Raw genomic sequence first — 26,061 nt, forward strand, 5'->3', positions numbered from 1 at the left:
GCCTGGATGGTTTTTAAATTCATTTTAGACTTAAAGATCTTCAAAAACTATTTATTACATTAATCAGAATTTGACAATACTACCATAAATAAGAAAAACAGATTTACCTAGACATAAATATAAAAATTATGCTTTATGAAAGCATTACCTCAAATAATAGTTCAGTATGTTGAAAGAAAATCATATGATACTAAGTGAAACAAAGTATATATGGATTACATGTTCAATTTTACTAATAAAGCAAATGACATTTCCATAATTGCATTATACTATCTAATTGACCAGAAAGACATTTATAAGACTGATAACGTTGCAAAAATATAAAAAGTGATTATATGATCTTTACTTCAACAGCTTGAGTTTTCAATACTGTTAATGATTTTTCAACATAATGAATGCATTAAAAAATTCATAGCAAATTTTTTTAATGAAAAATGATACGGTATAATATACTTACCCCACCTCACTGTCCTGTTCTGCCCGCAGCATAGCAAACCACTGCTGTTTATACACAGAAGAGAGCCATTCTGAAATGTAAGAATAAATTAATAATAATAAATAACGACTGAAGAACATAAAGGATTTAAACATTCATAGTTGACAAAATTGTTACCATTTCTAAATACAAGTTTAAAATAGCAATTTAAAAATTAGGTAGCTTAGGCCAGGCATGGTGGCTCATGCCTATAATCCCAGCACTTTGGGAGGCCAAGGCAGGTGGATCACCTGAGGTCAGGAGTTCAAGATCAGCCTGACTAACACGGCAAAACCCCGTCTCTACTAAAAATACAAAAATTAGCCGGGTGTGGTGGTGGGCGCCTGTAATCCCAACTACTTGGGGGGCTGAGGCGGGAGAATCGCTTGAACCCAGGAGGCGGAGGTTGCAGGGAGCCAAGATCATGCCACTGCACTCCAGCCTGGGTGACAGAGCGAGACTCTGTCTCAAACAATCAAACAGACAGACAAACAAACAAACAAACGAAACCGGTAGGTAGCTTATATTTTACAAAAATACTATAATGGCTGAATGATCTTTAAAGTGGTAAAGGTTTTACAGCTTTGTCTCAGGCTAGACTGTACTTATTACATTGCATACATTTAAATTGGGAGAGTTAAAAGCATATTCTTGCGTTTAACGTTTTCCCTTTCATAGTTCATATTAATTTTTCAATTGTAAAAATCATATCTGAAACTGTATTTTTAGTGTTTACAGAAGTTCTGACAGAAAATTGAATAATAAACTCTTCCATTATTAACATAAAAAAAACAATTAATTGGTTTTTTGGGAAATAAGCCATCCCTAAATTCGTAGATGAAACATGCACACTCAATAAATAATTCTAGAATATTAGATTTAGATAACATAAAAATTAAAATATTTTAAATTATTCTAAATAGAATAAAAATTGTAATTACAGACATTCCTTTAATAATAAATATTTTTCCCACAAAATAAGCCTGTGTAAGTGGAAACATTAGCTATTTTAGATAAAAACAGATTAAAAATAAGAGTAGGCCAGGTGAGATGGCTCATGCTTGTAATCCCAAGCACTTTGGGAGGCTGAGGTAGGAGGATCACTTGAGCCCAGGAGTTCTAGACCAGCCTGGGCAACATAGTGAGACCTGATCTCTCCAAAACCACAAAAATTAGGTGCGTGCACCTGTAGTCCCAGCTACTCAGGAGGCTGAGGCAGAAAGATCTCTTGAGTCTGAGAGATCAAGGCTGCAGCGAGCCCTGGACATGTCAATGCACTCAAAACCTGGGCAACAGAGCAAGACCCTGCCTTAAAAAAAAAATAAATAAATACAAGTAGAATTGGCTCAGCACTATTTATCTTTCTGCTCTTGTTTATTCCCAACTAGAATGGGTAGTTTTTCTATTTTTTTTTAAGTTCTTAAATTATTTCTCAATCTCTATCTAAAAGAGGGGTAGAAATCGTAGTGCAATTAAAATCTGGATTGTCACTTCCTAGGTCTCTACTTAATAAAAGTAATCCAGTGACTTCCAATGATTTACTGGTGTCTTTCCTTAAAACATCCCATATATACTTTTTTTTTTTTTTTTTTTTTTTTTTTTAGAGAGAGAGAGACACGGTCTCACTCTGTGGCCCAGGCTGGGGTCCGGTGGCCCTATCTTGGTAAACTGCAGCCTTGAACTCCTGGGCTCAAGCAGTTCTCCTCTCAGCCTCCAGAGTAGCTGGGACTATAGGTGTCTGCCACCATGCCTAGCTAATTTTTCGATTTTTTATGGAGAAGGGGTCTCCTGCTTCGGCCACCTAAAGTGCTGGGATTACAGGCGTGAGCCACCATGTCTGGCCTAAATACACTTTTGAATCTTTCTTTCAGGGTCCTCCAAAATTACAATCTTGCTATTATAAGGAATTTAAGTGTCTAGTACAGATAATTTGTCTTCATAGGTAAATACTAGTAGCAACTATTACATGACTCAGCACACATACACACATATATTTTAAAAAATTCATATATATATATATTTAAAGCTGATCCCTACCTATTAAAATACCTGGAGTTTGAAACTCATTGATCTAGAGATAGCATATGGCATTTCATGACTCATTTGTAAAAGTGGAATGAAAGAGTCAGACGTACGTATATATTCTCAAATATCATGTTAGATGTATCCCATAAATTTTTTTTTTTTTTGAGACAGAGTCTTGCTCTGTCACCAGGCTGGAGTGTGGTGGCGCGATCTGGGTTCACAGCAACCTCCACCTCCCAGGTTCAAGCGATTCCTCTGCCTCAGCCTCCCGAGTAGCTGGGATTACAGGCATGTGCCACCACACCTGGCTTATTTTTTGTATTTTAGTAGAGACAGAGTTTCACCATGTTGGTCAGGATGGTCTCGATCTCCTTACCTCATAATCCACCTGCCTCGGCCTTCCAAAGTGCTGGGATTACAGGCGTGAGCCACCACACCCGGCCAAAAATGTTTTAGAATTTAAATTCCAACAATTTTTGTATAACCTCCTTTAAAACCAAAAGCATTTGAACAAGTTAAAAACATGAGTACATATTTTTGTTCCTCTTGTCATAGTTTAATCCAAAAGAATAAAAAGTCAAACTTGAAATCTTTCTGGTCATTGGTAGCTCAAGGATTCTAGGTCCCATGTCTTAAAAGCAGCATTCCAAAAATAAGTCAATGCAACACAAGTTCAAATGCAATGTTAATAGCATTGCAAAAGGAAAAAAAAAGAATCTCTGGTAAAATATGGGATGAAAATAAGTGAAGCAGGTTCTTTTACACAGAGTTTTCAATATGTTTGTATGCAATCATCTCCAAAAAGGAAGAAACACTAGGAAGAGTTTGCCAGAACCCTTTTTGGCAGAGAGCTACTGTTGGCTGGAAAGATTCTGAAAAAGTGCCTTCAAGAAACTTTGACTAAGTAGACTAAACTTTGACTAAATAGTAATATGTTTCCGCACTTATTTTAAACTTTATCAGACCAAGGTCCAAAACAAAAACTCAAAATAGGGGCTGGGTACAGTGACTCATGCCTGTAATTCCAGCATTTTGGGAGACCGAGGCAGAAGCATTGCTTAAGACTAGAAGTTTGAGAACAGCCTGGGTAACATGGCAAGACTCTGTCTCTACCCGCCCGCCCCTCCCCAGCCTGCAGGGGGAAAAAATATGGGCATTTCAAGGTGGTATTTGACAGCGTCACGGATCTGATCTGCAGCTGTGATCTAGTCTACAGCAGTTTTGAATATAAACACAGTATTTTCCCAATGGAATAAATGAGATACATTAGATTGAATTTATTTAGATTATTTCCCTAGTTTTACACAAAGAATATGGGAAAGGGCCCTCTAAAACCATATTATTTGAAAATCTCATGTCTTACATTCACAAACTTTAAAAAGCAAAAAGAGATACTTCCTAATTTGCCCAGTATTTTTTGTTTAAGTGAAGGGAAAAGTGTATCTTCAGGTATACATACACTCACATGAATCCACTTAAAACTAATATGGCTTATAGCAAAAAACTAAGCCTACAAGTTGAACAACTTATGAAACACATAAATTAGATGTAGATAATGAAGATGAGTGACTAAACATTTACATAGTAAAAATTCCTACATGGACAAATAAGAGTATTCTGTATAGAGTATCTAGGTATAAAATATTAACACAAAATTATGGAGAAGCCTGGTTCAAAAATGCTTATGTATAATAACGTCAAAATCTAGTTCTGAAGCTATTTTCTGAGTTTATTACATGGATTTACATACCTTTTCATTTTCAGTAACTTATTTTCACAAAACTGACAATGAGGTAATTGGGTAGAAAGTTGGAACAGAGTGGCAGAAATTGATACAATTGCTGAAGGAAATGAAAAAGAGAAATAATGAACTAAAAGTAGTGTAAGAAGTCCCAAGGTTCAAGCTTAGTGTTGAAATGTGAATTTGCAGTGACACCAATACAAAAGCTGTAGGATGATCTGCAGTACTCAGCACAAAGTAGAGGGTATAGGAACAAAGAAGGTTTAATTTAGTTCTAGGATTTTGCCAAGTGAAGGACACAGAGTTGAAGACAACTGTGAGAGTGACCTAACATGATCTATCATGAAATCCAAGCCTGAGAGGGAAGAAAAGGCAGGAGAGGTTTGAAAGACTGGCAGAAAATGAAGGGCTTAAAATGGGTTGGAAGTTAAAGAGCAGTGTAAAAGGGAATGAGGCTATGAACATGCTAGGCTATATAATAGCCTGAAAACTACCAGGTTTCTGATGCTGAGAAATTCTGGGTTCACAAGGTTCATGGCATACCCAGGTTTTAGGAAGAAAGTGCCTAATGTTTGGCAAAGAGGTCAAATAACTAGGAGGCTGAGAGCTGAGGTCAAAAAACTACTAGGAGGCTGGGATATTAAATGTATTTGTTCATATGGACATATTATGTGACTGGATTGGGGGAGAAATAGACAGTAAAATAAGTGTCTAAGTCTTAAATGAATGCAAAGAAATGATTAGGGGTCAGAAGAGAAAACAGGCTCAGATGGCATGCAATAATGGTTTGGAAAGTGCACACTGAGGGGGCTAGGACGGTGGTCTCCTGGCCCTATATTAGTAGGGTGTGAGAGCCAGAAAGTCTTCTACGGAGGGAAAATAGCTTATTCTGGAAGTTTAAAAAACAAAAAAACAAAAAAAAGGAGGGAAGAGATGGAAGATTTTGTTGTCCCTGGTTCCAGGGCATATAGTAGAAAGGTCTGGCAGGAATAGTAACAAGATAGGTCAGAGGTATCCAAGTGGAGGAAAGCATGACAAGAGTATGGAATAAGACAGTTAATGAACCTAATGACCTAAGATAAACCGAATTCCATGAAATAATGGAGTTGAACTGTGCTTGACACAGTTGAATCCTAAAATAAAGTGCTTCTATACAAAGTCCCAATTCAACTTTTAATTAAACATGCTTCTAAATTTTTCACCTAAAGATGGTAAACAGATGTACCCAAATTCCCCATATTGCCAAACGCCTAACTTTGATTAACGTTAACACATGTTTGGCACTATTTCTGAAAAATGATCAAGTTTTAGGTTGATTAATCAAAATAATTTCAACTAATTTCAAATCTAAGATACCTTCCTACTGAGAGCATATATCAACCTATCTCAATAATGTGAATTAGGTGGCTTCCTTCTGTCTCTTCACAATGTGATAAATAATTATCTGTAAGATACAGTAACAATGACTGAAATCTGCCAAAAAATACAGGATCTAAATTCTTTCTGATTTTATACTGAACAAAATATTTTAGACTAGAAATACTTGTACCCATCTTGCAATCCAAAAATATAAAGCTTATCCACTTGCATCACAGGCACACTTAAATTAAACTACTTTAGAACAGACTTTTCCCCAATCTCTTACAAAATACATTTGCAAAAAGCCTTAAAAGGAAGTACAGTTAGAGCGGCATATGTAATTGGCTTTGGCATCTAACATTACATTATTGCTAGGGCCTGGTATTTAACAGATACTAAAACTATTATAGAACTGCTATACTATAAGCAATGTAAAATTCAGAGAATTTGTGACTTAAACAGTATCTATAAACTTGCTAAAGTGATTTGATAAAAATGCATCACTTCCAAATATACCAGAAGAGTTAACTCTAAGTTTTCCTTCCCTTCAATTTCTTTCCAAATAAGTATACAGATATCAGGAACAAAAATCTATAAACATATAGCTATGTCACAATTAAGGTGTCAAAAATAATCACAACTTTTTAGACAAATCTATAATTATTACTACAAACATTACATGTAAATGTTCAAACAGAAATTCTATTTTCAATTTTGTATATGTATATATAGTACTAAATAGAATTATTCACAAGCACTAGAGATTTAACTCAGAAAGGTAAATCAGTAGTTATTTCAAAAAATTTAAATTATAATTAGCAAAGACACATTTGCTTCAACATGAAGTTTAAGACTTTAGAATAAGAAAAAACCAAAATAAACAAATTTAAGGAGCACTAATAGAAAAATCACTTATGATCTTTAAATACTTCAAAAGTCATTTTAAAAAGTCTCATCCAAAATCATGTACTGGTTTATTAAATTAAAGAAAATCCATATTACAGAATACTAGATAATCATTTAAATATTCTAGAGAGTATTTCATGAAATATGATATGGGAAAATACTCATGATATGTAAGCACAGAAAATTACTTCTATAGGATGATTCCACTTTGGCATAAAGATGTATACCTTTTTGGGATTAATAATAATTTCTACTTCTTTCCTTGTTCTTTTCTATGATCTATTTTACTTTATAATCAGAAATATATTACTTAAAATTACAAATTATGTTCTCTTACCTGAAGGTACTATAGCATCTTGTTCAATAATTCTTGCAGAAGCCAGATCACTGATAATATATTGTAACCTTAAATGTCTGAATACTGACACAAATGGTTTTCCTTGTTCAGTTTCAAGAAAGGCCATACCTTCAAAATCTATAAAAAACCATGTAAGTTAAACAGCCATTCTTTTCAAACCTATTATTCTTAAATGTGTTTGTGGACGGGGGATACGTACATTCATGTCTATTAGAATACAAAATAAGCTAGTTTTAAAGTTCTCAAGAATTTTATAAACCTTAGGTTTACAGATAAGAACATAAGGAGATTTATTTAAAAATCCCAGGAAATTAACTTTGGTCTTAATGAAACCCCCAGGCTGGGAATTCAGCTTTTTCTGGGCATTTGGCATGTATAGTGCAGCAAGTTGGGAAAGGAAGGCTTGAGAAAGGTACTTAGGATTACACATTCTCGCCAGAATCCCCCTCCGAAGACCTGAACAGGCCAGTGAAACTCTGGAGCCCAAAAGCCTCAGTCAAGGATAAGGTACACAGGACAAAGAATATCTCTTAATTTCTTTTAACTTACATTTCAGCTACATGTAATGAACACTAGTTAATATATTAATTCTCTATTGAAATACAAAATAAGAAAGACACTGTATGGCTAGGCGTGGTGGCTCACGCCTGTGATCCCAGCTACTCAGGAGGCTGAGGTGGAAAGATTGCTTGAGCCCAGGAGTTTCAGCTTGCAGTGAGCTATGATTGCACCACTGCACTCCAGCCTGTGTGACAGAGCAAGACCTTGTCTCTAAAATAAGTAATAATGATAATAATAATAATAATAATAATACTGAAAATAGAATAATTTGGCTGGGCGTGGTGGCTCACGCCTGTAATCCCAACACTTTGGGAGGCCGAGGAGGGTGGATCACGAGGTCAGGAGTTCAAGATCAGCCTGGCCAAGATGATGAAACCCTGTCTCTACTAAAAATACAAAAAAAATTAGCTGGGTGTGGTAGTGGGCATCTGTAAACCCAGCTAATTGGGAGGCTGAGGCAGAGAATTGCTTAAACCCGGGAGGCAGAGGATGCAGTGAGCTGAGATTGCGCCACTGCACTCTAGCCTGGGTGACAGAGTGAAACTCTGTCTCAAAAAAAGAAAAGAAAATAGAATAATTCAAGTTTATGAAGTATATAATTTTTTTTCTTTTAGGGAGAATTTAAGGTTATTCCTAAAAATTACCCTCAGTTACATTCCAGTGTGCTTTCATGAGTCAGAAGGAAAGGTTTAGAGTTACTGCTATCAAACAGGTATTTGTGCATGAGCCCTAGTCTATGTTTTCTGTTAAACGACATATACCCAGGAGAGTATGTATACCCAGTCCTGTTGCTATTAAGGATAAGGAGAAAAACATGATAGTTGCCATTATAGACTATTATGTCTCAAACCATGCTTCACATGGAACACAGGTTTTCTGTAGACCAGAAGGTGTTCCCCACTAAAATATTTTTTTCCTGAAAATTGTAAAAAGACTGCCAAGTTAATGAAAAGAATTTCCACATTATCTCATATATTTTTTGTATTCCCTTGGCACCTGCCTAGAGTCAGCAAAGCAAACAAGAAAGCAGTAAATTCATTAAAAAATTAATAGTTAACTTCACTTATTTATACAACAGGTGTGTGACAGTGGATTTATATCTCTTGATTTTAAAAATAACAACATTGGTTCCAGTTCATATGTTGAATTAAATGTGCCAATTTCAGGGGGTGTGCTGAGAATACCATTTTGTTTTTACAAGTGTTCTGTCACATGAACAAGATATAAAAATCTAATTCTGGATTGTCTCATAGAAATCTGGTGATTCTAACTCATGAAGCCTTTTCGTCACGGCTGTAGAAGAGACTGGCTCATTTACTTCTGTAAGAATTTATAGAACCAAAAAAAATGTTTTAAAGTTTCTTGCTGGACAACATGTGGCCATACTTATTCCATCAGCCAAATTCAATAGCAATCCTTAAGTACAATTGTGTAGAAAACTTTCTAAATTTCTATTGTTTCTTGTAGTCCTGATCCATATAGATCTGAAAAGTCAAATAATTAAGAAAACTTAAAAGAAATATACAAAAATATATGGCAGGTGTGGTGGCTCATGCCTGTAATCCTAGCACATTGGGAGGCCGAGGCAGGCAGATCACTCAAGGACAGAAATTCAAGACCAGCCTGGCCAACATGGCAAACTCCATCTGTACTAAAAATACAAAATATTAGCTGGGTGTGGTGGCATGCACCTGTAGTCCCAGCTACTCGGGAGGCTGAGGCAGGAGAATTGCTTGAATCTGGGAGGTGGAGGTTGCACTGAGCCAAGATCGCACCACTGCACTTCCAGCCTGGGTGACAGAGCAAGACTCTGTCTCAAAAAAAAAAAAAGACAGACAGACATATACCAAAATATAACGAGTGAGGGATCACAAGTGATTTTTCTATCCTATTTCCTAAGTATGCATCTTATTTATAATTTTAAAACTATTGAAAATGACTCTGTAAAATCTTCACAGAAAAACAAGAGCATCAGACATACATTTTGGTTTGTGCAATCAATGTCTCCTTGAAAAGTTATCTTGAACTGTATACTTTCACACCTCAGGGGCTGGGAGGGAGAGCCTCAAGTGGGAATCCAGAAGTGGACCACAGCTTGCTTCTCTAGTTTCTGCCACTTAGGCTACAGGGCAATTTCTCTTTTGATTGATTGCCGTGGTGGATCTATCTGGAGCACAAATGATCATAAGGTTCTATCAACATTTGCCTAATATCTACTGTTTCTACTGAGTCCCTTTGTCTTTTTAACTTCTTCACCATCCTTGTCTCTTTCAGCTTTTCTCTCTCTTCTATTTAAATGCTTTCCCCTACTTTTCTCCTCTATAATTTCCCTAGTCCTTCTTTAATTGCCATAACATAACACAAAAGTATAATTTAAGATACAAGTTTAGTATTTTTGTTCTTCAAGGAAATCAAGTTATATTTCACTGATATGGTTCTTTACACATTTTTACTTCAGGAGCTTTATAGAAAATTAATTTATCTGGCTCTGAGGTAGGTAATTTGACTACATAAAATAATTCTATAAAATGTATTTAAGATATAAAGAGCATGAAATTTTAAAATTAAGAATATCTATTCATCAAAAGACATTTTTTTTCCTTTTGAGACAGGGTCTCACTCTGCTGTCCAGGCTGGAGTGCAGTGGTGTGTGGCCATGGCTCACTGCAGCCCTGACACCCCCAGGGTCAGGTGATCCTCCCCCAACGTCAGCCTCCCCAGTAGCTGGGAATACAGACAAGTACATGCCACCATGCCCTGCTAATTCTTTTTTTTTGAGACAGAGTTTTGCTCGTTGCCCAGGCTGGAGTGCAATGGCGTAATCTCGGCCCCCTGCAACTTCCGCCTTCTGGTTTCCAGCGATTCTCCTCCTTCAGCCTCCCTAGCAGCTGGGATTATAGGCGCCCGCCACCATACCCGGCTAATTTTTGTATTTTTAGTAGAGACAGGGTTTCACCATGTTGGCCACACTGGTCTCCAACTCCTGACCTTGTGATCCGCCCACCTCAGCCTCCCAAAGTGCTGGGAGTACAGGCGTCAGCCTCCCAAAGTGCTGGGAGTACAGGCATCAGCCTCCGTGCCAGGCTGCCCTGCTAATTCTTTAAACTTTTTGTAGGGACAGGGTCTTGATATGTTGCCCAGGCTGTCCTTGAACTCCTGGTCTCAAGTGAGCCTCCTGCCTTGACCTCCCAAAGTGCTGGGATTACAGGCATGAGCCACGGCACCCAACCAAAAAGACATCTCTAATAAATTAAAAAGATAACCTACAAACTGGAAGTGCAGAACATATGTATGACAAAGGATTAGTTATCAGGAATACATAAAGAATGCCTACAAATCAATAAGAAAAGACAAATCTGACATTAAAATAGGAAACATACCTGAACAGATATCTCACAGAAGAGGAAACATATGGCTAATAACCAGATTAAGAGTCATTCAATCTCTTTAGTTATAAAGGACATTAAAATTAAGGCCACAATGTGACATAGTTCCATAAAAACTAAAACAAAATGATATATTATACAGTGGCGTGTTGCTGCTAGCTCATAGGAGCTGTGTGCATCTCCTTTCTCATTCAGTGATGTCATGTTGGTAGCTTGCAATCAATCAGCCATGATGGGAAAATTTGTACCATGGGAATTAAGAAATGGTACTAATCAAGGATTATTTTTTCAGAGTCAGCTTATTAGCACACCACTATGTAATATATGTTAAGACGTATATACATGGTGCAATAATATATATTTATAAAGCAAAAGAATAAACATGAAGTTCAAGATAGTGGTTAGGAAAAGTCAGAGGGACACAATAGAAAACAAGCACATGAGTTAGACTGAAGTTACTGATGTTCTAGTACTCAAAGATTAGGTCACAAAGGCTCAACGTATTAAAAATAAACCAAAAAGGTGGCCATAAACTAAGAAAATCACGAACTAAGGATTTATCCAGTTCTTTGCACCTGACAGCCGTAAAAAATACTTTTTCTAGATATGTTTTAGCAAAGTAAAAAATAACATACATACATTTTAACATAGTATACACATGTATTTTTTTTATATTGCATGCCCTCCTTTGCGCAGATAAGACCTTATAGCAGTTGATCTTAACCAATTTTAGATCAGTCTCCACTAAGAATCTGATGGAAGGTATGGAAGCTCTCCTCTCACAAATGTATGCAGCAACACACACACACATATCAAATTCTGTACCCACTTTTGGGAGTCAGTGACACATGAGAGCCTATCTATGGCCCCTATGTTAAGAATGGTTGCCTGACGGGGTATAGCTTGTTAGAGAAAACTCAGTGTGGTCAAGACAAATGCAATCAACAAGATCTGTTAGTGATAAAATGGGAAAAACAATAGTTTTTGGCGATCAAGAGTATGATGACAGTTCAAGGAGTAACAATTCAGATAATGATAGTTAAGGTATTTTTCTTATCTAGCCTTGATTTTCTCACTGTAAATGAGGGGTGAAGTAGATAATTGCTAAGGTCTTCTCCAAGCTCTAAAATTAAGTCTATAAACAAGTCAGGGCCTGATTTCATTTAATTAATTTATTTATTTATTTTCTGTTCTCATGGGGCCTGATTTTAACAAACTTCTTTTTAAAAGACAAGTTCTCAAAAACTTCAGGCCTACCTTTCCTCTGTTTAGAAAACCAGACATCTGTTTCTGTCAAAAGCTGTTTTAAAGATCCATTCCAAGAAGGCACAAGTTGAAGGAACATCCACTAGGTTAAAAAAAATTAAATAAGAAAACAATTATGAAATTTCATCATTTTATGATTTTACATTTTCAAATTGCTTTCACCTTAAAATATAATAGCTAAAAAATTTAACTTCTACTTTACCAGCAATTGCAAGAAAGAAAGTACAACTATAAGCACTCAATTTATCATGGCATTATCATAGTCCAATGGCTGGGTGCTGTGGCTCACACCTATAATCCCAGCACTTGGGAGGCCAAGGTGGGCAGATCACTTGAGAGAGGTTTAGACCAGCCTGGGAAACATGGTCAAACCCCATCTCTACACACAGAAAAAAAACTAGCTGGGCATAGTGGTATGCATCTGGAGTCCCAGCTACTCAAGAGGCTGAAGTGAGAGAACCTTTTGAGCCCTAGAGGTCGAGGTGCAGTGAACCATGATCGCACCACTATGTTCTAGTCTAGGTGACAGAGCGAGACCTTGTCTCCAGGAAAAAAGAAAAAAAAAATCATAGTCCAGTGATAAAAATTGGACGTGTGTGCTACGGAGTAAGCCAATCCTTCAGAAGTATTTATGGTAACACACTGGAGATTACTGTATTAAAAAGGTAAAGGTTTAATATATATGTATATTAATTAGAAATTTTATACTAATTTATTCTACTCACTAACAACTCAATTTCACTAAATACTATATGAGATTATAAAAGCAAGAAATGAACATGGGAAAAAGGAGCTTCTTTGTCTTACTGCTGCTGAGATAATATGCAGAGTAGGTAAGAGCAAAAACTTTTAAATCCTGAACCTGGCACTTAAGAGCCGGGCACATTACCTAGTATCTCTGGGCCTTAATTTCTTCATTTGTAAAATGAGCATGATAATATGTTTACCTCATAGGACATTAAAATATTTAATATATATAAATACTTAGAATGGTGCACGGCACGTAAACATCCTGTAAGTATTAGTACTTACCATTACTGGCAAAAAGCAGTTTTAATAACAGAAATGAATGCCACTGTGACAACTCACTGCAGGCTCCACCTCCTAGGCTCAGGTGATCCTCCCACCTCAGCCTGCTGAGTAGCTAGAACTACAGGCAAGAACCACCACACCCAGCTAATCTTTTGTATTTTTTGTAGAGAGGGGTTTTTGCCATGTTACCCAAGCTGATCTTGAACTCCAGGCCTCAAGCGATCCGCCAGCCTGGGCCTCCCAAATTGCTGGGATTACAGGCATGAGCCACTGTGCCTGACCTCTGCACCGATTTTTTAAAAGATTGGATAGCCCAGATAGTAAAGTTCCTTGAAGAAAAACAGTAACAAAATTTCATCTCTACCATAGAAACAAACAAACAAAGAGTTCCTATGAGATAAGCTAGAAAGTGTCTCAGTCTGAAGTTTCACAACTGTGTTAAATACTCACAACATTGTTTTGCGGACAAAAGGGTAAAGGCAGGATTATGCAGTAGGAAGAGGGCAATGGACTGGGACTCCCAAGACCCAGTCTCTGCCTCAAACCTGCTCTGAGTCTCACTATCTACATGGAAGAATAATGGCTGATCTGTGTCTTCAAAGAGTTGTGAAAATAAAATTAGATTTTTAAAATGTTGAAACTTTTCAAAAGCATGAAGTAAAACATATGCCAGACACACAAACAGGCCTTTAGAAGAAAAATTTCAACATTTCTTAGAAAAAGCGTGTGTAAAAATGCCATCATTAATTGAAGCTCAACTTTGAAAACGTTCCTAAAAGCAATATAAAACATTTTTGATTATGTAAATAAACAAATATCAATAACATATTTTTTGTTAAAGAAAAGTCTGGGAAAAAACAGAAAAGTATTCCTAAAATAGAAAAGTACAAAAAATAAAGTTAAAATCACTAATGATTCCAAATCCCTAAATATAAAGACTTTTTAAGGTTTCGGCCTATTTCCTTTTCTTACATTTATAACCATCCCTTTATTACTGGATACTGTTTCCAGTTTTTCACCATTATACGCATTGCTGAGGTGACATCCTTGTATAATATGACATCATATTATGTCAGTACCTTTTTTAGAGCAGTGTATATATCCATCTCCACTTGCATCACAAATAAGTTAGATGAACCAATGAGCTGTTTCATGACATTTATACTGAAAAGGATAAATAGAGGGAGTGAGCTTATCTTTAGGCACAGGCTAAAGGATCCTGGTAGAAATAAAAGCTTTAAGTCTTTCTTGTAAAAAAATATGTGGAATTAAAAATGACAGCAGTCCTTCTGCCCAAGACAAAGAATCTTAGAAAACAATCTATCTGGATACAAGGATACTTTTAATTCAGATAGTGTGCTGTGAAAGGTCCTTTTCACACTGATAGGGAAACAAAGAGCTCTGATCTGCTGATTAATCAAGTTAAAGCAAGGTTCCAGTAAGATAACTTTAAGTATGCTCTGATAAAATGGCAGCCTTCCTCTTTTGCCTTCCACCACTCCACTTCTACGTTTCGTTTTGTTCTTTTAAAAAAGGCCAGGCATAGTGGCTCACATCTGTAATCCCAGCACTTTGGGAGGCAGGAGAATCATTTGAGGCCAGATGTTTGAGACCAGCCTGGACAACATGGTGAGACCTCGTGCTACCAAAAAATAAAAAATAAAAAAAATTAGCCAATCATGTTGGTGTGCACCTGTAGTCCCAGCTACTCGGGAGGCTGAAGGGGTGGGAAGGATCGCTTGAGCCCAAGAGGTGGAGGCTGCAGTGAGCCGAGACTGTTACCACTGCACTCCAGCCTGGGCAACAGAGCAAGACACTGTCTCCAAAACCAAAAAAAAAAGACACTAAAACAGCTATATCGTCAAAGTAATCTTTAACCTCTAGGCTTAAGAGAATTGCTTAGTCATAAACTATGGTTTTAGTAACATTCAAGACAATAAGATCAAGAAACATGTGCTAGTTATTTAGAGTGAAAATGATATCACCAGTTATTTGTTTTGTTTTGCTTTTCCTTTGTTCTTTCTTTCCTTTGAGCCATAAAAAGCCAAGAGAGCACGTGGGTTTTTAAGAGGATCCTGCTCCTTTTTCAAAAAGTTCAATGAGAAATTAGAGTCATCCCCCTGTATCTGTGGGGGATTGGTTTCAGAACCTCCTACAAATACCAAAATCCTCTATGCTCAAGTCCCTTATATAAAATGGCATAGTATTTGCATGTAACCTATGCACATCCTCTCATATACTTTAAATCATCTCTAGGTGTTCTTACAGTACCTAATACAATGTAAATGTTATGCAATAGTTGTCATACTACATTGGGTTTTTTTGTTATTATTTTTTATAGTTTTTCCCCCAAATCTTTTCAATCGGCAGTTGGTAGAATCCACAAATGGAGAACCCACGGATAAGGAGGGTTGACTGTATTAAAGTGTTTCTAATGATTTTCAAATCAAACATTCTACGGTGATTTATTTATGCCTTGACATCACCAGGTGATGAAAGTCTCTCACACTTCTCTACCAAATTATCTTGTAAAGGCAAAAGAAAGGAAAAAAACCCAATAATCTAGGAGGTGGTCTAACCATAAAAAGTAACATTTCTATAAATTGTATCTTGAGAGTTCAAGGAAATTTGAATTCCCTCTATTCCATAAGGTATTTAAACATAAAAATATTTACCTCTCCCCCACCTCCTCCCCACCAAAAAAAAAAAAAAAAAAAAAAAAAAAAAATCAGTAAAATTCACATTCTGGGAAGCTATGTAATGTTTGACTTTGGTTTTGTACATTTCCATCAGAATGTCACATACTCTCGGACACATTTGTATCCTTGTCTCAGAAGCACTGCTGTCAGGGAAATGCAAGCCAGAAAATGACTGTAATGCCAACCAGCCTTCAAAAGTTAACTGCTAGCCAGATTTTCTCAGACCCATCACAAATATCTTAGTCCCATTACTACAAATAAGCTCTTTGACAGCAAGAGACCATGACAAAATCATCTCTGCATCCTTCACAGCCCCTAATAGAGTATCTTTACATATAAAGGACAGTCAGGAAGTACTTGCTGCAGGAATAAATGGATAATATGCGTACTTAATCCAAAAAGCCAAACTAAGCTGGGTGCAGTGGTATGTGCCTATAATCCCTGCTACTTGGAGGCTGAGGCAGGAGGACTGCTTGAGCTCAGGAGTTTGAGTCTAGCCTGGGCAACATACCAAGGCCCCCATCTCTTTAAAAAAGAAAGGCTGCTCTGCAGCTTGGGTGGTGGGCAGGGTGGGCAGTCCTCATTGTCACCGCCATATTTCTTGTAGGTTTTTAGAACCCTGGAATCCATTTCTCACGGGTGACTGCGGTCCTATTATTCCAGCTTGGACTACATAGTCCACAGGTGATGGAGAAATCTTGGACCTCTGGCTCCATCTCCAGGACCTCTGGCTCTGCGCTGTGCTGCGTCTGACCAGGTCCCGCTTGAGGACAAAGGCGGTGCAGTTGACTGCAGGAGCCTCTGCAGTCCCAGCCTGAAGCCTGCATGGGACCCTGTGTGGCGCTAACAGGTTTTTTTTAAAGGAAGATTGATATTTTCTCAAAGAGAGGGGATGTCACTATGTTGCCCAGGATGATCTCGAACTCCTAGATTCAAGCAATCCTCCCACCTTGGCCTCCCAAAGTGCTGGGATTATAGGTCTAGGTTTTCCCAAATCTGCTTTTCTGGTAGAGAAACCCTGAGGACTGATTGGCTTTTGCTTGTCTAAAACCATGGCCTGTGAATTTGTAACATTCAGGGACATGGCCACAGACTTCTCTCATCAGGAGTGGGAATACCTTGACCTGGTTCAGAAGACCTTGTACCAGGAGGTGACGGTGAAGAACCATGGTAACTTGTCTCACTCTCACTGAGGCTGGAGAGCAGTGTCGCAATCACAGCTCACTGCAACCTTGACCTCTATGGCTTAAGCAATCCTCCTGCCTCAGCCTCCAGAGTAGCTGGGACTACAGATTTGGATTCAAGGTGTGAAATAATCAGAGATGGAAAAATGTACATTTATAGGAGACACACATTTGTTACTCCACATCAGAGAATTCATTCTAGTGAGAAAACGGATCAACATGAAAAGTTTTTGAAGGTAAAAAAAAAAAAAAAAAAAAGGCCAAAACAGTTTCTTCAAACTTATTTCTCAATAATAAAGATGATTTTTAAAATATAACTTTTAAATTCTCTAACAGCCTGGCAAAACCTGAAACTTTTCTATAGTCTTATAACAGTAATGCATTTTTCAGTTAAAACAGTAGACATAATATCCATTATATTATTCACAACAAAGAAATGTTTGCACAGCATTTCTTCAGTTTATGGATGTAGTCAAGCCCTTTCATTAAATTGTTTGCTTTTTCATAATATATTTTTGTGTTCTACAAAAATGTTATGTACTTTAACAAATGATAAACAATATTTTAGGATGACTAATTATAAAGTTACTTGAAATTCAAATACCTGAGTTCTTTAAAAAGTTCAACATTCTGGTGAGTCATCAAATTGTTTAGAAGCCATTCAAGGCACCTGAAATTAAAATATATAATTATTACATTATATGCCATGTATTTACAATTTATTAAGTAGGACTTATAGTTAAAATAAAATCAGATTAATCTTGCCAGAACATGCTCAAAACTTTTAGCTTAACAATAGGAAATTTAGTATTATTTTTGTCAGTGGATATTATTAAGAGAATATTTTCTTTATATTAACGAGAGCATTTCCAGTTTTAAAACTTCATTTTGAGTTTGTGTTAAATAGTTTATTAAGGGGTCTGCATACTAGTATAACCTTCTTTAAAATCTCAAAACAGGTACTGCAACTCTCAAGAGTTAGAAGGACTGTCAGTCTATCAGGCCTACTTCTTAAACAATTTTAATAGAAAATATACTATAAAGTGCAGTGGCATGATCACGGCTCATTGCAGTCTTGAACCTCCTGGGCTCAAAGAATCCTCTGACCTCAGCCTCCAGAATAGCGGGGACCACAGGTGCATGCCACCATGCCTGGCTAATTTTTAAAATTTTTTGTAGAGATGGGGTCTCCCTACATTGCTCAGGCTGGTCTTGATCTCCTGGGCCCAAGTGATCTTTCTGCCTTGGCCTCCCAAACCACTGGGATTACAGGTGTTAGCCACCACACCCGACCAAGGTGACCATGGTTTTTATAAGCATGTATATAACCCACCTATGGTCACTTACAAAGAGGACACTTTTGAGGAATTTACTAATTAGTCCAAAAGTTAAAAGGGGCTTTTTATTTAATAAAATTCCATCCCCCTATCCTATTTTTCCTTAATTCTTTCTTTCTTATAGCTATACATTCTCTTAAGAAACTAAAGCAACCAAATTCCTAAAAGTGGGATAGGAAGAAAAACAAAAAAGGCAACTCACTTTTTCTTTACAGAATCTAATCCATAGGTCCCTGCTGATGTGTAATAGCCACATACAGTTTTCACATTAACTGTTTCCTTCATTGTCTCACCACACTGCTGTATTAAACCGTCCTGTAAATATAAATAAGCACTGGAAAGGCCCATTTCACGTGGGAAAAATTAGCTCTGACAGCTTTTACATATTAAAAAGTAAAAGAAAAAAAAAGAAGGAAGAAAGAAAAGAAAGAAAACTCATTAAGTGCAGCAAACCTAAGTTGTTTTTTTTTTTTTTAACAAGTCCAATAAAAATACTGAAAAAAGTTCAGCAAGTATTCAACTAAATACTTGGAATTTGAAAATGGAAGGTGGGGGGGAGCAGTAAGGTAGAGAATGAATACTGCTATTCTTTTTCTTTTCTATTCTTCCCCTGTCTGAGACCTTTGCAAATTTCTTTAGCAGCATTTTGTCTGTTTTGCCATTTCTTTTTAAATTAAGAAGTCTACATAGTCAGTTAACCATGTGATGGGCCTAAACTAACAGTATGCATTAGCAGAAAGTGATCAAGTTTAAAATAACTACAATATCTAAGAGATAGACTTAAAACAAGTATATTATTATTTCAAATGATTAACATTAAAGTTTTAACCTAAAATGTTTATATAGGTTTTAAGTGAACTAACTTTAATATATGGAAAGAATACTACTTTTCATTCAAATTTCTGAAATACATTCATCATGCAGGTATATTAAGTTAAAGAGTTAGTAAATCATAAAAGTAAGCAGAAGGTGAATTTAGAACAAAATCAAAAGGACCAGAGTTAGATAATAAAGTATACTTATTGGAAGTAAGTATTGAAAGGATCAAAACATTTTGAAAATCAAATGATCTCAACCAAGGATATTTAGCAAGCTATTAATACTTCAAATAAATCAGTACAAAAATACCACATAAAAGTAAACAATTTTTTAAGATTAAAATAAAACATTGACTCCATTAGGATTTTAAACTTACCTGGAAATCATTCTAGACTCCTCCCCTTTCCTCTTAACATTTAGTCTATCACCAAGTCCAGTGGATTATCCCTGAATCTCTCTGGTATCCACTTTTTCCTCTCCAAGCTTAATGCTACTACCCTACTTTCCTCCCTTGGACGACTGCAACAGGTTTTTGTCTCTAATGCTGTACTCATCTTTCCTTCAATTCATCTGTCACATTGTTACTGAAGTATTCTTTCTAAAACATAACTTCGTCTTTCCCCTGATTAAAATATTCCAAAGGTACTGTGTATGCTAAACTTCTTAGCAATGTATAGATGTATTTTCATGATCTGGCTTCTGCCCCCCTCTTCTGCAATCCTTCTTATGTTTATGTGGGAGCCATGTTTCTGTTAGAGTCTTGAATCCTCCATTATTTCACATCACTAGATCTTAGTTTATTCTGTTCTCTCTGTCTGAAATGCTCTTCCTTCCCCTCTTCTTACTTTGCAATACAAACACACTTTCAACTTTCAAGACTCTGTGTGAAAACGTAACTTTCGTATGTGACACCACCAGGATGAACTGACCACTCCCTTCTTTATCCATTCACTAAATGCTACAGGATGTTTATTATCATACCTATAATATTGAACAGCTCTTACTTTACCTTTGGGTTTGTATATCAACCCTTCCTCCCCTCTCCACACATACGTACTATGTTGTGAACTTTTTGAAAGTAAGGATTACGTCTTAAGTTACCTTTGGCTTTCTGTGTCTAGTTTGACACAGTGCTCAACACACTTCTCTTAAATGAACAAATCTGTCATTCTGCCAGTAGATTAAAATACATATATGTGATTTATACACAATTCTTTCAGAATTAAGAGAAATTTAAATAGTAGGCATGCATGTTTATTTGAACCCATGAATGAAATTAATTGGTAATCATAAGCCATCTGCTTAATAGTCAAGTCATTAATGAAATCTGTAAATGACCTTAGACAAGTACGTTTTTTCCACATTATAGTCATACTAAGATATCTACACAGAAATGGCCTGCATTCATTTTATGCAGACATCATGACTCCCTCGGTTGTAATAAATTGCTTTTGGTTAGGCATTTTAAATGATTTCTAATAAATGTCATATTTATATATTTCATTTTTATTTAAAAACTCCAAAAAGCTAAGCTTTATTTTTGTCTTTGGAGTACACACTTTGAGACAAAGATTATTATTCTGAACCTTTCTTCGAATAACGTGCATACTTACCAACTGCAGCAAACAAGCTGCTGCCAAAATGGCAACAACTCGACTGGGTTTTATCAAGACATCATCTCGATACAGTGAACCAAATGCAACCTGCAGTGCTGAAAGCAAGGTACACATGTAGGATGAAATAATATTTATATCTATTACAAGTATTATACAAATAACAACAACGACTGTCTTCACACACAAAGACATTCGTCTAAATGTGGCATGCACATAAAAGGATAACAGAAGTATCTCTTTAATTAAAACGCTAGTAATGGTTACTGGTTGACACTGTTAATTTAATAACAAGGTTATAAATTTCTGTTTATTCTACCAAATCTAGCTGCATTCTTCTAACATGTAATCTTGACATCAGTGGTCACAACCAAGATGCCTTGGAAGAAGTTGTATAAGATACTCCTCAGTAGACCAATCGTTAAGTACAAATACGCAGACTCAAAGATAATCTTAACCCGGCTGCTTTCAGCACTCCACCACTGAGAAATGTGGTACAGCTCCTGAGTCCTGTCCATGCCACCCTTATTCCCAGCCCCCACAGTGATCTATGCCTGTTCATCCTTCCTCCACTGCCACTGTTATGAATGTTCCACATGGTTTGCTTTGTAAATATTCTTTTTTTTTTTTTTTTTTTTTTTTGAGATGGAGTCTCGCTCTGTCGCCCAGGCTGGAGTGCAGTGGCGCGATCTCGGCTCACTGCAAGCTCTGCCTCCCGGGTTCACGCCATTCTCCTGCCTCAGCCTCCCAAATAGCTGGGACTACAGGTGCCCGCCACCACGCTTGGCTAATTTTTTGTATTTTTCTAAGTAGAGATAGGGTTTCACCACGTTAGCCAGGATGGTCTCGATCTCCTGACCTTGTGATCCACCCACCTCGGCCTCCCAACGTGCTGGGATTACAGGCTGTAAATATTCTTAACTAAAGTATTTCTTTGCCTTTGTATCGCACCAGGTACTTCCATGTGGACCACCAATGAAGGGAGCAGCAAGAGCACTGGAATGGGAATGAGGACAGCTGTAGTCTGACACAGGCTCACTAAACTGCTCTGAGATCCAAAATAAGTCCCTTAACTCCTCTGAGCCTCAGCTTCCTCAACTAAGGATTCTTTTAGCTCTAAAACAATATTTTTATTTATTGTTCCCAGAAAACATCTTCATACATAGGGAATAATCAGTATTATTTATCAGATTTTCTATGTAATTAAAAAAAAATGGTCATACTTTTCCTTCCTCCATCCTACATCTTCCATATCCCAGGTGGGCATATTTACAAAGATAAGTAAACAAACTGATAAGGCCCAAATGACAAAACAGATTAGTGATAAGATGGACAGAACTGATAAACTATGGTGTAAATCAACATCAAATTATCACCTTGAGGTGATAAAAGGAGTTTTCTAGACTACAAGGCTGGAAGGAATTATTTATCTTCTACCAGAAGAATAAGATTATGTTTTTACGATTTTTGCATAATAGTAATTATTGTGGTAGTTACCTTCTACATCAATGTTCTGGTCAGGAATCTCCAGTTCAATAATATTCATGCTGGATTCTTTCCAAGAACCACTGAACATACTAGAAAAGTAGCCAGACTTAAACAAAAAAAAAAGTCAACGATTATCAAGTACTTTCTGTGTCTTCCAAATTATTTGCCCATTTCTAATTCTAAGCAACTATGCTATCCATTAACTAAACTCATCCATTCTATTACTTCAACAGAAAAAGAACTGCCAAATATGTCCACAGGAGAAAAGAAATTAAGATAAGAACACTATTAGGTGTATCAAAATATACTTTTGGTTTAGTACTATTTTTGACAAAAAACTAAAATTCTTATATTACTATCTAAATTGAATTCATGTATATCATTTGAACCTGGTTAGCTTTTTACTCAAACTGTTGAATCTTTACTGTACACCTGAATGGCTATAAAGGACCAAACCAGTCCCAAGTCAGCAAAAACAGGATGATTGCCAAAGAAACCAGGGAAAATCCAAAATTTAGTTTAATGAGAAATGTCCAGAATGGACCTGAATTCTTGGAAAGGTACAGAATGAAGTCTTTAGGTATCTGCCAGATAGCACTCCTCATAATTAGAATTACTTTGAAATGGATCAAATATTAACTAATTTATTTAAAAATGTTACTGAGTACTTAGTATGTAGCAGGCACTGTGAATATAGCAATAAACAAAATCGATATTGTTTCTGTCCTCAGGGGGCTTATATTTTAGCATGTGGCTTGAATTATAATACAGCTCCCACGAGGGGTAAAGTTTTAACAGAGGTATTCTTACCCTCAAGTTCACAAAACTGCTTTCAGATATTAAAAAGAAACAACATGAATCATACCCTGAAGTTAAAAGCAATATTCTGATATAGTATCTGGGCAACATACTTCAAGCCAAAATAAATTTGTTTCAAAAACACATTTTAAAACATGATTAAAATGTTAGAGAAGGCAATTCATTTTCAAATACTTTTACTGAAAAATTTTATACTATGCTGTCTTACCAGTAATTATTCTCAAATGGTAAAGAGGAAAAATGTAAGTTCCAAAGGATAAAAACTGTTGTTTTATTTCTAGTGCCTAGAACAATATCTAGCTTATAGATTTAATGAAAGAAAATGAATAAAATATTTGGGCCATTAGAGCAACATTGTTCTATTTTGAAAGCTCCGATTTTTTTTTTTTTTTTTTTTTGAGACAGAGTCTCGCTCTGTTGCCCAGGCTGGAACGCAGTGGCACGATCTCAGTTCACTGCAACCTCCATCTCCCAGGTTCAAGCAATTCTCCTGCCTCAGCCTCCTGAGTAGCTGGGATTACAGGTGCCCAACACCACGTCGGCTATGAAAGTTCTGAATTTTTAAAGTGGGGTGGCAAGTAGTAATATTTTCAGTACAGAAATCTACTTAGTCTATATACTTTTTGGTGTTGTCTTTACCTGCATTTTTCAGGAGAGAACTTTCTATTCACACTCAATGTGAACTACAAAGCAACATTTCAGACGAGTTTATCCAATTTAAATAACCATAAGCAAAATAAACACTACAATCTTAACTTTAATGTTAAATATTTTTTCCACAACTTTTCCCCTTTTATCAACAGAAGGCACCGAAAAAAGCATTTTATGAAGTAATGACAAATACGTAGTATTAGGCTAGTCTGATACTGAAATATCAAAATCTCTTTCTAGACCAAACTTAGTTTTCACTAACAATGTTTGCCATTTTTCTTACAGACTTATCAAATGAGAGGATTTAACCACTATGGTGTTCATGCAAAAGATTACTGTGAAGTGCAATGAGGAAGAACATGACTTAAGAGTTTCAGTGACTACCCTGTTACTCAAATAGAAAAAATACTTACTTGACATAAATATATTTTGTGTAAGCTCCATTCTTCTCCTAGAGCACAAATCTTAATGTCACTGTTTTCACCATTCAAAAATAATGTTTGATAAATATATTTAGATGTACTCTTTAATTTTTTCCTGTTAAAAGAAATGAAAAAGTCACATATTTATATAAAACTGAATGTTTTACTGATTTTGCATATATTTCTAAATACTCCTTTTATTCAATTTCTATTAAATAGAGTCAACTTACCTATTGTGTAAAAGGATAGGGGGATAGTATATATTCAAATTTTCTTGTGTCTAGAAGAGTACATAAGAAACTAATAATAGTGGTTATCTCTGGGGTCCTCTATGCACGGGAGAGAGAGTGGAGAAAGGGGGGCAGCATGGGAGGCAGACTTTTCACTACACAAGTTTTAGCAATTTTGGACTAATTTAATTACCCATTCAATAGATTAAGAAGTTAGCATGTTGATTTTTTGCTTATTTCCTTATTTAGAAACCAGCACTATGAAGGAGCTCAAATAGCGCAATAATCTGCAAGTAGGAAATGGAGAACAAGAGTAAACATTTCACCTACCCAAGTAATTTTAAAATAATTTACATTTAATCTTATTTTGGTACCAACCTATTCTTAAACTACTTAAAATGTTTTCCACCCACTGGACAAATGGTTTGCAACCTTAGATCAAAGGTTTTCTTTTCTTTTCCTATTTGTTTTTTAAAATTATTTATTTATTTATTTTAGATGAAAGGTTTTTAAAACTGCTCAAAGGAGAAGTCTTAGGGGCCACCAAGGAGAGCTAAGGAGTGAACTGTGAGCATCCCATCTAACTTCAACCAGAGCAGCATCACCTATTCTATCTGTAAACATACTGGATTTCTGCACAGATTTAATTTAAAGGAAGACTTGACTAAAAAAATAAAGTTTGAAAATCATTGCTCAAAATGATCCAGTAACTAAGAAAAGGCCTTAGGCAGAGGCTGATCAATATCTTAAATTCCTGACCAATTCTGACAGCTTTCCTAGCACATAAAACTTTCAATCTCTTTTTAAAAATGAAGTAATTGTTTCAGATGACATCCTGAATTGGCGAATTTAACACCTGTGTACTTAACACCTCTTCCTAGCCGACAATAAAAACAGCACATGCCTTAGTGGTAACAGACTTGGGTTTGAGTCCCAGCTGCTCAGTTATCACAGCTGTAAAAAGAGGACATTAATAATATCCACTTCATTCGTTATGATGGGAAATCAAGAGACAATGTAGTTTCCAGTTCCTGACAGCAGAATGTACACATGTTGGCTTCCCATCCCTCCCCAAATTACATTAAAGATTAAGAGTACAAAAAAGGAATAAGTCCACACCAGGAAAAGGTGAGGGTAGGCTCATCACTTGATGAGAGATTTATACAGATCTGAAAGTTAGAAAACAAATTCAAATGAAAAAGAACAGTGACAGCCACAGCCAAAAAATACATTATGGAGGACTAGGATGGAGGCTAAGCTTATCTGCCCATTAGAACCCTTGGGAGAAAAGAAGGATGAGGTCTCAGGGAAACAAAGGCAGAAGTAAGAAGAGGGGCAGAAAATGGGGAAACTAGTGCCTTCTCCACTCTATGAACACAGAGTATAGATAAGGAGAGTACAGATACTGAGGCAAAAAGATTCCAAGGTTTTTCTAGAAATAGCACAAAGCTAATGGAAGATCTAAGGCTGTAGTGTAGCTGCTGGTGCCCAGACAAAGCAATCCTCATTCTGAAATTTAAAGAATCTGTGGCCTGTTCACTCCCAATCCATTCACCCTAAGTCATGGTTCCCAAACCGTGTGTGAAATTCACCAGTTCAGGATACCATCTGAACTTAGAGCACCACAGCCAACTCAGAGAGGCATGTGGAATATTTTAAATTCGAAGGAAACACAGTAACATCTTTCAGA

At 36.4% G+C, this 26,061-nt stretch overlaps 1 protein-coding gene across 2 annotated transcripts in view; it reads right to left on the reverse strand.

The window, feature by feature from the left end:
* GMCL1 (germ cell-less 1, spermatogenesis associated) overlaps window positions 1-26,061 on the reverse strand; it is a 51,672-nt gene that overhangs the window by 19,502 nt on the left and 6,109 nt on the right. Inside the window, 9 exon segments of one of the 2 annotated variants that reach the window (NM_001246396.1) lie at window positions 458-527; window positions 6,844-6,981; window positions 12,069-12,159; window positions 14,189-14,273; window positions 17,597-17,662; window positions 18,532-18,644; window positions 20,762-20,859; window positions 22,259-22,355; window positions 24,133-24,256. In NM_001246396.1, coding sequence (NP_001233325.1) covers window positions 458-527; window positions 6,844-6,981; window positions 12,069-12,159; window positions 14,189-14,273; window positions 17,597-17,662; window positions 18,532-18,644; window positions 20,762-20,859; window positions 22,259-22,355; window positions 24,133-24,256 — 882 coding nt within the window. 2 annotated transcript variants of the gene reach the window in all.

Source organism: Pan troglodytes, chromosome 12 (assembly GCF_028858775.2).
Source record: "Pan troglodytes isolate AG18354 chromosome 12, NHGRI_mPanTro3-v2.0_pri, whole genome shotgun sequence".
NCBI lineage: Eukaryota > Metazoa > Chordata > Mammalia > Primates > Hominidae > Pan > Pan troglodytes.